General features: G+C 42.2%; 1 protein-coding gene across 1 annotated transcript; it reads right to left on the bottom strand.

Moving 5' to 3' along the window:
- Nucleotides 1-1,619: 1,619 nt before the first annotated feature.
- On the bottom strand, nucleotides 1,620-10,580 carry cacng6b (calcium channel, voltage-dependent, gamma subunit 6b). The gene is made up of 5 exons (XM_085178043.1): nucleotides 9,667-10,580; nucleotides 7,380-8,093; nucleotides 4,844-4,918; nucleotides 3,359-3,496; nucleotides 1,620-3,241 (listed from the first exon to the last, which is right to left on the bottom strand). The coding sequence occupies exons 2-5, from the start codon at nucleotides 7,735-7,737 to the stop codon at nucleotides 3,021-3,023; spliced, it is 792 nt and encodes a 263-aa protein (XP_085034169.1). The 5' UTR covers nucleotides 7,738-8,093; nucleotides 9,667-10,580; the 3' UTR covers nucleotides 1,620-3,020.
- Nucleotides 10,581-13,901: the final 3,321 nt, after the last annotated feature.

Here is a 13,901-nt window from a genome sequence, read left to right on the forward strand (position 1 = left end):
TTTATGGATGTGTTGTGAAGGATATGAAGAGTGTTGGTATGACAGGGGAGGATGGTAGGGATAGGCTGAGATGGAGGCAGATGAGACCCCTCAAGGGAGCAGCCGAAAGACGAAGAAGAAGGATTATTATCGTCATCCTTTAACTAACATACAGGCGCAATTTTAATGCTGCAGTTTAATCTGCTAAAGCCAGATTTAACTGTTTGACATATTGGAGCAATCATTGCATTATTTTCCATAAATATTTGGTAGAGTAGAATTTTAAAGTGAGTGCAGTACATTACAGCAACTGTGATATTTCACCACTTGTCAATAACACACACAGTTTGTCATAAACACTGCTCTTAGTAGTTACTGTGGCTCAAGGACTCTTAGCTAATGTTTTGTTTGCTGTGATCCTAAAACGATTTCAACCTTCCCTGTCAGTCTTGAGGCTCCTAATATTTGCAAATATATGGATAGTGCCAGATGGGTGGTACTTGCCAGAGAAGATAATGAGAAGAGCAACTGAAAGTTAATTCACTGAGCCCTACCTCCAAATAACTTTTTTCCCCTTCATAGGCCCATCTGATACCTCATGCACGTTTTTTGCATGAACGATTACAAAATACTGTAAAGGTGTGCTTCGGTCACTACTCTCCTCAGAGGGATGCAGAGGAGTGGCAGCTCAAAGACTCCCATTACTGACAAGAGATGATACTCCAGATGCATTAGAGCAGGGGGAAGCAGTGACATCCTTGACAAGGGGCCCGAGAATCCTAGAAGTGCTCCAGCCCCTGAGGATTAGTGAGTGTTTTTCCCTGCATATTATCATACTTACTGCAACGTAGCTGCAGTCACAATAAGGATGACTGTGATGAAACATTTAAGGAGAGGGACTGCCAAAGCAAACAAATCGACTGCACAAGCACCATTAACAGTTTATCATATATATCATATAGCTACATATATATTTATATATACAATCAATAATGACAGCCCTTCATCATTTCATGCTCTTTTACTTGTCACATTCAGTCTACAGGTCCATCATAAAGAATTCCAGGAAGCATTTCTCCATTTACAAACACGTAACAAGTGCCTACGAACCACTTTTCATGCAGTCTCAGTAGAACTATTAAACAGCTATATATACAACCCGGATAGTGTGTCATGTGGATTCAGTTTCTTCCCACTGGGGAGGTAAAAACATGTGAGTCTACATGCACACATGCATGCATGGGAATGTATGTGACTGCCAGGATGTCAAGTAGTCTCCAGAGAGATGAGTGTGAAGATTTGTTATTTCTAAGATAATCAGTCGGTTTTTGGATGGAGCAAAAAACTCGGGTGGCATGCTGGTGGTGACGCAGTGAGGTCGGGGTTGCAGAACGAGACGGGGAGGCCGCATAGGTATGAGGATAGGGGTACATAGTTGAAATTCAAGTATTAAGTTTCCCAACCTCTGCAGTGAAATGCATTGCGATGAGCTCTGGCCTAATTATAGAGGAGTGGAGTCTGGGGGAGGGGGGTGTTTGGCAGAGGGGTTAAGAGTCACGCTGCAAAGGGGTGAAAATGGGTGAATGTCAAATTGGAGGGCAGACATGGTGTCGTGCCAGCAGAACAAAGGAAGGCAGCTATTTTATGTCAGATCGTTTTAATAATAACCAATAGTGGTGCCATATACTGTACATATATGAGCAGAACAGAGCACAGTTTACATACTGTAAACCAACGTTTCCTGTTTGAGACATTAGCATCCTATGACAAAAATAAATTGTATTTACTGCATTGCACATAGAGTGATTAGAGACAACACCACAAGCATTGACCATTCATAAAACACAAAACAAATCCTTTTATATACAGTGGACGCATGCCCACATACTTCTCTGATACCCAACATAGTGTTTCATCTATTTCATTCAACTTACATTCATCTGATACACTGAAGCAGCATTCACACAAGTGTAAAACACAGGTAATAAAATAAATAGTAACAGATAAAATATTAAGATTTAAAAAGCTTAACAGAATTTCCTGCATGTACATGTAATCATATAACATGTACACGATATGATTACTAGCGCTATCAAAACAAAGCATTTGCTACTGTTTAATGTTGATATATGTCAATTTAAGCATGATATAAATAGAAATAAAAAATAACAATATTAAGCAGCCTGATTCCAAAGTTTTCACTTATTTATTTATAATTCGAACAGATTAAAGTCCAAATTTGGTTTTGCTATTGCATTATTTTGTGTCACATTCTTCCAAGAACAACAAGCGGAGATCAGAAAGTCAGTTGACATTAGTAGGCATGAGAAATGAGTGAGTGTGTGGGTCAACAAAACATTTTCCCCTTATCTTAAATTATTGTTATACCAATCTAGGTCATGTAAACGTTCTAACTTGTGTCATGATCTAACCTTACTGTGCCCTCATCAAACTTAAACTATGGCGTAATGTAATGAATTCTTCAAATGCACAGCTAAATATTGTAATTTTGCCAATAGTCACATCAGAAAACATTAGTATAAGAAGAGTTTCTCCAGGGCATGGACTACACTGTATATTCTAATTTAACTGTGTTTTTAGGGAGAGGTGAGCTTTCATACAAAGCAGACTATGAACATTTTCAAACCTCAAAAAAAAAAGTCTTAGCAATTAAAAAGAAAAGCATCTACATGACTTATCCCAGTATAAAGGTTGGGATTATATGTTTGTACAGCTATAGGCGGACTAACAGACCTATTTGTGACGCAGGTTTGAGTAAACACTAAAAAAGTCAGCAGTAGCCCCGTCAGTCATTTTATGCTAAAATGAACAAAAGCACTTCGTTGCAAAATCTACCTCTGCAGGCCATGCTGTGTTGTGTATGTGTTGTTGACTCCCTTTCATAATTTTAAGACCAAGTTAGTATGGCTTCTCTGGCAAAACCAATGCCAAGAGCAAGCTCGACATCACAGCTGTCAGAAATCAGTTTCTCCTTCCTCATAAGCAAAGACGTCGTGAATACTGTGTGCAGCATCGGAGGGCTAGGTGTCGCTGTTCTTGTGTGGAAAACATTTCTGCCATGGGCTGAAAGGAAGAGCGAGAATGATGAAGAGGACGCCTCCAAAAATAAGAATGCCACCCGCTGAGCCCACACAGGCCACAGACCAGGACAGTTCATGGTGTAAAGGTATGGAGTGGTCACTGGACAGTAAGGCCAGCACAGACTGGTGGAATATGAGGACAGAGAGCAGGACCAGTACACCTGCATGAGAAGATAAAAAGTAACAGTAACATTTAAAAGATCAATCAGCAGTTACAATCCTTAAAATACTCATGAAAATGTTGTCCTAGCATGACTAAAAAAAGAGTCACATCCCACCTGATAGGATGAAGCAGAAGGAGGCTGGCTTAAGAAAGAATTGCACTCCTTTGCTGAGCGACATGGCAATGCATATGGAGCCCATCACCATCATGGTCAGACTCAAAAGGGCCAAGACAGCTGCTGCTAGATTCAGACCTGTGAGGGAGAGCAGTGAGATATAACAAAATATAAAGCACAGATGTTCAGAAGTGCATGCAGAAAAAAATCTGCAGCACAAAAGATGGAGGAATTATTGTGAGGTCTGGAAACTAGTTATGTTACACCACCTCACACATGTTTGATTCCTCTGGGATTCTGGTTAAATCGGGATTTTTGTTAAAGAACAAAAATGATGTCATCTGTGCTGCTTCCTGTACTGGCTCTGCTTAAAACAGATTTTCCTGGCATTCCAAACCTGAACAGGTGCGACCCCAAAAAATAGCCTGTGCCAATTGTGCTGTTTTTGTTTTGTTTTTTGATTCTCCAGCATGTAGATATTATTTCATTAATAAAAGCATTGCAGAGAACAGGAATGGTCATAGTTGGTCAATTCCTTCCGTTAGAGTAACGAGTAACATCACAGACTAGCCACCTCTTATTATCATTTTTTATTCTCTTTTTAAACAAATAAATAAAATCATATAAATATGTAACTTTACATACTTGTGAGTAATTTCAACAGAATTTCTGTTATTACTGTGGCCCAGTTGCAGTACTTTCATAGCCCACCAGGGGGCCCCGGTCAACACTTTAGGAATCTATGCTTTGAAAAATTGCCACAAAGTTAGCATAAACCATAAACACAGTACAAAATAGATATGCTAGCTTCCCGGTAGCTCAGAACCTAAAGTGTACTTTTCTGTAATAACCAGCAGGGGGCGACTCGACACGTTTATGGGCTTACTCACTAGTTTCGGGTCATATTGAGTAAAAAACTAAGTACATTTTGTAAATTAAGGTCACTGTTAAAGTCAGAAAGGGTTAGATGGGATATGCTCATTGGCTAATGACTTATGATTGAGAAGTGGTATACCCTTACTTATTCTTCACAGGACTGTGCATATCTGTTGGTGTGATTATGTCCAAGTCTACTGTGCAGCCACTGACAGCAAATCTTTCCCACAGCTCATATGTCAAATGCCGCCTTCTCTTTAACCATATCAGCAAGCAAATTTTCAAAACAGCCTCTGCTCACAACTTACGACCAAAAGATAAAAATGACTGATGTTTGCTGTGATGTAAGTAGCCTATTAATTCTCATCCAGCTTATCTCCAAACTACACTGAAACCAGTGGCTCCCTGGGCAGCACAGCAAACACATTAATCAGTCTGATAGCTTATGGCTTGCTTTGGAAAAGGGGTGGCAGTGGAAGTTAATCGTCTAAAACATGCAAAAACCACCAGTACGGTCCTGTGAGCACCGCAGTGAGCATCTTTATTGAAAGAAGAAGCTGCTGGTGTAACTGCTAATGTGTATGTCCAGGGGAAGGTGTAACATCTCACTCTTCTTAGTTGTCTTCTTGAATATGACTGCATTCTCCCCAGAGGTGAAGAATTTGAAGTAAGTACAGTTGGATTCTGTGGGCATAAAGAAGAGATCAGACAAAGAAACACACATGCACCCACGCGCTCGCACACGCACTTACACACTCACTTACACACTCACTCTCCTATGGACAACTTCTTGTCTTCTCTGATGTGCCTACTATGCATCCATGCACTCTGTCCTTCCAGGCATCATTCCTATTTATATCGAGCATTAGCTGGAATACCCAGAGACACACACCTCTTTGCACACAAACACACACACATACGCACACTCCAGCACTGCACATATGGTGCCGCCAAAGAGGGTGAGAGACAGCAAAACACTAAGGGTGGATGGCAGAGGGGAGAAATAGTGGTAGACAGAGAGAAGGGGCAGATGGAGGCTAATGAAGGGACATGGCTACAGAAGACGGGAAGAGGATGTGCCGGGTGAAAAAGAAGGAGGAAGATGCGAGAAGTATGGATACAGGCTCAGAGGATGAGAGCGGTGAAAAGGAGGAGTGAGTTGCTGGCAGATGGAAGGGTGGTGAGTGAAGGGAAAGAGAGAGGGTAGCCGCAGATGGAGAAGGAGGTGAGACGAGCGAGCAGGAGATGTCAAGAGGGGGAGGAAACACAGGGGGGTTAGTTAATACTGCATTAGTTATACACTCTCACTCGGTCCCTGTCTGTCCCCCCTCGTTTCCCCTTCTCTATATTTAGACAAAAACTGTGAAGTAGTCAGATTCCGTTTGGCTTCACAAGTGCATAGTGATGACTTTCAGCCACTGAAAATTATGTGCTCCAAGATGACCACGTGCATGTGCACACACACACACACACACACAGTGGCTGAGGGCATTTGCAAACATTTTTTAATGAAGCAGATCGACTATTTGTCAACCATACTGATTTTGTAACACATTATGCTATCAAAGTCAACTGGTTTTGCTCCCACTACCCCTGCTGAGACTGTAATTATTGAGCCGCCATGTTTCTCTCCAGCAGGCAGCGAAGATGGATAGCTGGTCTCGGGATGACAGACACGGCATCGTCAGGCCGCACTTTGAGCGGGACGGGAGCCAGAGGCATGTAAACAGGGATGTGAAATGGGGAACCATAGAAGGCAAAAACATTTGTTTTCCTGCAAACATGATGAGCCCACGGCCATCTGTGACAGGCGGCGTGGGCCAACAGTGTTGGGACGTGTGATGAAGATTGTCAGAAGCATACTGGCTTCTCTCAAACACCAACAGAGCATCTTGGAATCATATCTGCCAGCTCGAAGCAGTCAAAGAGGCACAAAGGATAATTTAGCAAAGGATAGATAAATTATCCTTGAAAACTGGATCATTCAAGGTGATGACGACATGTTAAGTTGTATATGTGAACCACTTGTGTCTCTGAAATTTAAAGAGACTTTGTGGTTTCTTCAGACCGCTGCTGGGTCCTGGCAGAATCCATGAGACGTGTGATTCCAGGAGCAAGTCTTTCTCCTCCAGTACCTGCCTCTTTCCATCTCCAGACTCACTTTCCAGACAGAAATAGGTCATTGTGCAGATAATCGGCGCACTCCGGAGAACATAACCATGGTCAAGTTGAATAAAGTGCTTTTAGAAAGAACCTGTCACTACTCTAAACATGGATGTCCGTCAGCACAATAAACCTCTGGTTTGCCCCTTTATCACCTGTCTGCACTCTTGGTAAAACAGGAGATGATTCGATGCTTAGTCAGGAGAAAATCTTAATATTAATAATGCCCTGTTACACAGATCGTGTTATGACTGCCAACAAATATGCTGTATATTGTACCTGCATGCTGCTGTGTGTTGGTCCAGCAGGATCCGAGCTCATAAAGCACCACTGTGTTTATGCACTTGAATGCATTTTCACGCTTTATACTTTTTAATGATTCAATTTGCACATTATCTGTAGGATGACCTAGATACATATTGTATCTACACAAGCGGCTTCAGATACCCAACTCTCATTATTCCTTTGCAAATCCACACAAGTGTACATACACACAAGGAATACATTTATTTTTAAATCTATATCAAAACTCAGAAAAATGTTGCTCAGAAAAATGAAGACTGTTCGCGTTGGATGCAAATGACTTTTTTAAACAAAGTGGCAACAGAGCTTTTTTCAGCCTCTTACGAGTTCAGATACAAAGACCTACAAATGTATTTCCAGGGGGCATACATTATATCAGCTATGACAGCTCACTCTTATTTTACAACATTTGTCATGGCACAGAAAACCTGCAGTGATTAAGGGTGATGTCAGCAACTTCTTTCCACAAACAGTCTCTGACCCCTTGCTGTTAATCCACTTTGATACCGATACACATACTGTAACATGGTGGCAGCTTCAATTCAGACTTGCAAGGAAAGCAGACAGGGAGTTAAACACAAAATAGTCCCTGCAGAAACTCACCAGCTCATCTTGTGCAGATCAAACAGATTTACACAAATTCACACAGACACACACACACACCACTCTGAGGTCTCACCTCCAGGTAGATCAGCAGGACCACAGCTTGTCCTCTCTGGGTCTATTTCATCCACCCGTAGGGTGCGGATGCAGCCCTTCCAAAGGCCGTAATGGGCCATCTGGCAGGTCTGGTTGCCGCTGAAATTCTTTGGTTGGGCCAGCTCCACCCAAAACTCTGTCCCCATGCCGAGCACCGTGAGGGTCACACCGACGATAGAGACAAAGAAAGCCAGCTTGATCTTTCCCTCCTGGCTGTCGCTCAGCTTGTGGATCCGCCTCTGTCCTCTACCACCTTTCATTCCAGCCAAACCTCCACTCTGTCCTGCCACCCCTGTGCGACCCTCCTCATCCTGTTGTACAAAGAAGTTGGACCACATACTGATCGAAAGTGGCCAGAACCGAAGAAGTACAGGGGATGGGACGGGACACCTCAAATGAAGATTGGAGAAGCAGATAATAGATGAAAAGTGTTTTAATTAGAATCAAATAATGAGATGTTTTAGGTTCGGAAGGCGAAAGTTTGCAAGAGAGCTATCAGCTGTCCTGTGATGGACGGGGAAAATTGAGCAAAAGCAGTGAGAAGATCAAGTAAAAATAAATGGGCTGGACATAAGAGATATGAATAGAACTACTGTGAAGTGGAGAGGGGGGCAGATGAAGTGAGGTAATGACAAAATGGGATAGATGGAGGAAAGGACCAGGAGAGCTGTCTGTCTGTTTTCCGTCCAGTCCTCTGAAAAAGAGAGATGAAACAGAAAGATGAAAGAGTAGCCAGCATATGCTTCACCAGAGCAAAATCCTTTCATCACCAGTGTAATATTTAATTTCCAACAGCTTTATCAGCATCTACAATATTCCCTCCCTAAAAGCCATATGAAATGCTCTCAGCCAACAATAGATAAGCCATATGGCAGATTTTGCAGGAGATGTAGAAACAATTCGACTGGAAGTAGGTTTGTGCAAGGTCAAGGTGAGAGATAACGCCACAGTGTCACACCGGACCACCCAGCTTCCAGTTTCTCAGATGAGTTGACAACCCATCGTCTCTCTGAGCAGGTACACTATCTCTGGCTTAGACACAGATCCCCTTTGATCTGAGGGGATAATGGATTGCCACAAATACCTCTCAGGCTGCATTACTTATACCGGGAACACTGGGAATATGTAGCAGCGGCTGCGCACTTGCACATGTGTGCTTCAGCACGAGTTTGGTCCCAGCTTACAGAGACTTTCAACTGTGAGCGAGGAACCTTTGGAGCGATTTAAACAAAGTGAGTGACGGGGCACAACGGTGTCGATGGTCTGCACGAGAGGTGATAATTCAATCCTGAACCCTCTGACAGAGAGAGGGGGCTATAGTAATTAACTCTGCTGTGATGTCCAACAGGTCACAGAGTGGAGGCGAGAGGCCTGGCCAGTTAGGAAAGCAGCACCAGCAGGCCACGCACAGTTGGCGGATCACCTAATTCAGAGCTTTGGGCTGACAGCATCAGAGGTTTTATTTAGGCAACATGTGCAAAGTCTCACCGCAAAGCCTTTGTCTTTGATACTTTGTAGTATGTGAGGAGACATAATAATAAATATAATAAACATGTAACAAAAAACATTTCATTGTCATTTAGTCATGCTGCATGTCGTCTGCCCCGCAATAATCACAATAATAACAATTCAGTAAGAGCAGACAGCATTTACACAGAGCATGAGAAGATGGTTCTGCAATGTCAATAAACAATAATATCAGCTTATCAACAAGCACTAAGTGACAGTTGGGGTGAAAATCATTTTATAGCTAACAAAAGGCAGATACATACGTGTCACTAGTGAACCAAAGGTATGGAATAGCAACCGTGCATTAAAATAACCCTCCAACATTAACTGTAATAAAGAACATCAATACTGCAGCTGCTGACAGCCAAATTAGTGGTCATAGAATTACAAACCTTGATCACATTACATTCATATTAACCACAGTGTGATCAGACGGCTCAGAGGAGCCAAGCTGCTCTCAGGGTGGGCGACACAAACAAGTGCTTACTTTGCAGTAAGTGAAGGATTATCCTTAGCAGGGTATATAGAGCATGTATACAAAGACATATACTATAATGCAATGAACACTTTGGTGCGGTAGCCTAAATTTTAAAGCGTCTGAACACAGGATATAACTTCATGCTGCATTTTCTGTCGTGAAAATTAGAAATTCTCTCTACCGCTTGACCGGTGACAGCCACCGCCACCTGTGTGACACGTGGGCGTAAGAAAGCAACAGCTGGCTAATGCACTTGATTGAAAAGGAGAATAAATCTGACCTGTGTCGTGTGTGTTGTTCAGTTCGAGAGGTAGAGAAGCATGAAACTTAATAGAGGGGGGAGAGCAGTGATGTGAGAGTGAGTGTGAGAGAGAGAGAGTGAGAGAGAGAGAGGAAAGGGGTGGGAGAGAGGAACGTAAGAGTTATGGAAAGTGAGTGTAAAGGAGTAGAGGTGGGGGATGTGAAGGGGGTTGGAGTCTGGTTGGTTAACACTGTTGCCCATTTAATGCGTGTGCGTCCGTCTGTGTGTGTGTGTGTGTGTGTGTGTGTGTGTGTGTGTGTGTGTGTGTGTGTGTGTGTGTGTGTCTGGTGTTTGGCCCCCAGACTGTGCTTACACCTCACGTTTAATCTCAACAGCATCCAGCTCATGCTCCATAAATGTTTCAAATTTTAAATCAGCAAGGAAAGTTGCTGCAGGGTGGTCCGCTCACATGATGACAAGCCTGCCAGCATGATAAAAAACATCTCTGTATCTGCGACAGCCTTGCTGTTTGTGTGTGCGTCTATTTCGGACAGCCACCTGTTAATGACATTAAGTAAGAGTGAAGGAGGAGTCTGTGTTTATATGAGAGGGACCAGAACAGCATTTTACAGCAACACAATACACTGTGAAGAGGTGAAAATCTAACAGAGAGACAGATTGAAAGTGTACTCGGGGTTTAAAAAGAGCCACAGCATGCAGGGATGCATATAGAAGGGGAAAAAAGACGTATGAGAACAGGAGATAAAAGGGGAGTAAAAACTGTAAGGGAATGCTGAAGTCTGAGGTAGCTGCAGAAATGGACAACACTGGCTGAAATGAAGCGGTACAGAGAGGAAAATGAGAATGTGCAGCCCCCATTTCATTCCTCACTGAACAAGGTCCAGGGAGACTTCAGAGGCTCAGGCTGATCTTGTGGAAAGCTTTTCTCGTGGCCCATCCCTGCTTGGCCGTTCCACAGTTTAGGTTACATACGTGGCACAGCGAGAGAGAGAGAGGGAGGGAGGCCAAACCCTGCAGCCAGCAACACTAAGGGAGGGCGGGGGTGGGGTAGGTGGGGGCAGTGCGGGGATGCAAACCGAGAGTGAGTCGGGGACAGAAACACAGAACAGGAGACAATCGCAGAAAAGGGACAAAGTAGGCCGCAGGCTGTGACAGGGAAATAAACACCTGGAATGTCCAAAACAGTCAAACTCTGCTTCTCTTTTCCTTTTTTCAGTCTGCAGACGGCCTCTTCAAACAGAGGTCACATGCTAAATGCGTGACATCCATGATAGATTAATTAATGTGGAGGACAGCTATCTGTTTTAAGGCACACATGCGTGCCAATTCTTTAAAATCGCTTCCTCTAATTACACACACCATCACTGCTCATCCATCATATAAGATAGATCCAAAGTGTCCACAGGCAGCTGGAGGCCATCAATATTTCACATTATGCTGATATGAACAGTCTTGTTCATGTGTCTTGTAGTGCCCCTGTCAGCAGTGCTGATTTATGCTTGAACTGTACGCTCATGTATGCACCCATGCGCATGCCGTTCACACTTATGCATATTACAGCTACAGAAAATTCTTAGTTTCATGCTGCTAAGTAGTACTGACTAAGAGTATTTGCCCACTTGAAGCATCTGATGATTTTCCTACTACTAACAATCCTGCAAAAAGCTTTAAAACTCAATAATGAACTTGATAAAACAAAAAAAGGGACTGCAGAAGTATCCTGAGTATCCGGTAAGGGAAAGGGGGGACTTTTATATCTGTTCACCTGCTGGTTAACACAAATATATAATCAGCCAATCACATGGCCAGTGAGCGGTAGTTCTCTGGGCGTCTCTGCCTTGTTGATGCCAGAGGTCAGAGGAGAACTGCCAGACTGTTTCGACCTGACAGGAAGGCAACAGTAACTCAGATAACTTCCCGTTACAATCAACGTATGCAGAAGAGCATTTCTGAAGGAACAACACATCGGACCTTGAAGCAAATTCATATATATACACAGATGTACCACTGTGTCAGAGACACAGGTTCCTTCTATTAGGTAGTAAATCATTGTTAATCAATCTAATTTTTGAACAAATCAATGAGTAACTGATCTGATACGATGCTTTATGATCACTTGGTAAATATCTTCCTGGAGAAAAGGACACATTTTTATTAACAGCAGCTGTCAAGGCAGATGCCACTGAGACAGCAAAAGATAAATTGACCTTTTGGTATACGCCTGGAGATCACTGAGAGCGATGTGGACAGTTAGGAAAAAACCCTCAATCTTTTCAGGGGTAAGACTTAATAACTAGATTAAAGTAAAAAAAATAATGTTCAGTCATACTGCTGGATGGCTTTTACTAAGATATATTAATGTATGTGTCTTGGTACACATTAACAGCTATACACCAAATCTATATGTGCACTTAAACTTTTAATAAGTGGTGCTGAAAGGTCTCGAGAGCCTTTTAACACCGCAAGGGCAGGGTAGTTTCTCTTTTCCAGCATGCAAAGGATTTGTTTGACATCACTCTTTCGACTGACCAATGCTCGGAACAATGGGGAAGTGCAAGAAACTCAATGAAGTTATAAGAAGGAGAATTGCAGATTTAGAGAAGTTGTGAAGGTCTCTTGAAGCTATTTCCAAAAAAACATTCCAAGATCATCGATTATTTTAAACAGTTTTATGTAAGTACAAGTAATTCAGGTATATAAGCACATTTCCACGGTCCAAATTCTTCATCTTCACCTCGAATCAACAGCAAGATGGCTGAAACTTGGACACTGTTGGGTCAATAATCACAAGCAAGTTCAGGAACAACCAGAACAAAAGCAAAACAAAAGTGGTTTTGAAAAGCAGGCTAACATTAGCTAATGCTAAACTAAGCCACGCTAATGGACTTACCAAAGCCCTGAACTCAACCCTATTGTATATTTGTGTATTTATGCTTAAAAGGTGTCCGTGCCAGGAAACCAACCAATTTTAATGAACAATTCTGCCAAGTAGAGTAGTAAAATATCCAACCACAAAATGCGAGAAGCTTGTTGATGGAATTTACTAATAGACCAAATATTAATATGATGGATGTATATATCTGATGGCGTATATTCCCACACGGGAAAAAGAACAGTTCAAAGTGGTCATTAAAAGCCCATAATTACCATAACATTGTTGAATGAATGTATGTAAACTACAACTATAAATTCCCAAATTTCATCAACACCATTACCTTATACATTAATTCTGGGAGAAACTGCCTGCAGTCTTTGTGCAGTTTACGTGTTCTGTTTAGTAACAGTTATGTTACTCTGTAGATACATATTTTAAAGTTCCAGTTTCCTGCCCATTGACCCTTTTCTAAATGATAAACACTACAAATATGGCTTGTCTGCATTGCATTAATGTTTGATCTCTTCTATTGCAAATCATTGACATTTTTACACAGGTGGAAGAACATCAACAGGACACATTTCTACTAATGTTTTTGACATGTACGTATTATTAAGTTCTTTCTTGTGAGGTGTTTACTTCGTCTAACCTCCTGTGGATTAAATACAAACTGGATCATGTACTCAATGTGTCCATTCTATTCCACTGTTGCACTCTCCCACTGCTGCAGTGTTCTATCTTTTTGAATGAAGATCAATGGGGATGCACTGCCTAGAATGACAATGACCATCACCAGAGTCTTGCATCCGCCACTAGAGGGAGATAATGTATTAACAAGCCTTTACTGCAGCGTTAGGCCTGGGGAGGGCATACAATGCACTTAAGAGAGGGCTGCCAATAACATTCAGCAGCTCTCATGACAGACAGCCATCTCTAAAAGACTGAGGGTCAGCTCTCCATTTTTGCTCCAGTGGACATGGTTTCAACTGCATGAGAGAGCTGCTGATTTACCTTTGTCCTGAGGGAACTACTGGGTAGTGAGTGTTGCATCAGAGGCCCTGCTGCTGCTGGGTTTTGTGCAGTGAGGTGCAGCGATGCAGATAGAGATGGGTAGTATAGAGCTGACACAGGACATTATTGCATGACAGAGTGTAGTTGCTTTCCTGTAACCATTTTACATGAAATCCCGGCTGAATAAGGCAATCCAGCTTTTGCTCTGCCTTACTCTTTGTACCTTGTGAGATGTAGAAAAATAAATGGGTTAATTGGAAGAACATAAATGACTTGGCTCAAAATAAGCCTGAATCTATCATCAAGTTGGATTTTTTAAATATCTAGATCGATAGATAGATAGATAGATAGATCGATAGATAGATGT

The sequence above is a fragment of the Neolamprologus multifasciatus genome, chromosome 11 (assembly GCF_963576455.1).
Source record: "Neolamprologus multifasciatus chromosome 11, fNeoMul1.2, whole genome shotgun sequence".
In the NCBI taxonomy this organism is placed as follows: domain Eukaryota; kingdom Metazoa; phylum Chordata; class Actinopteri; order Cichliformes; family Cichlidae; genus Neolamprologus; species Neolamprologus multifasciatus.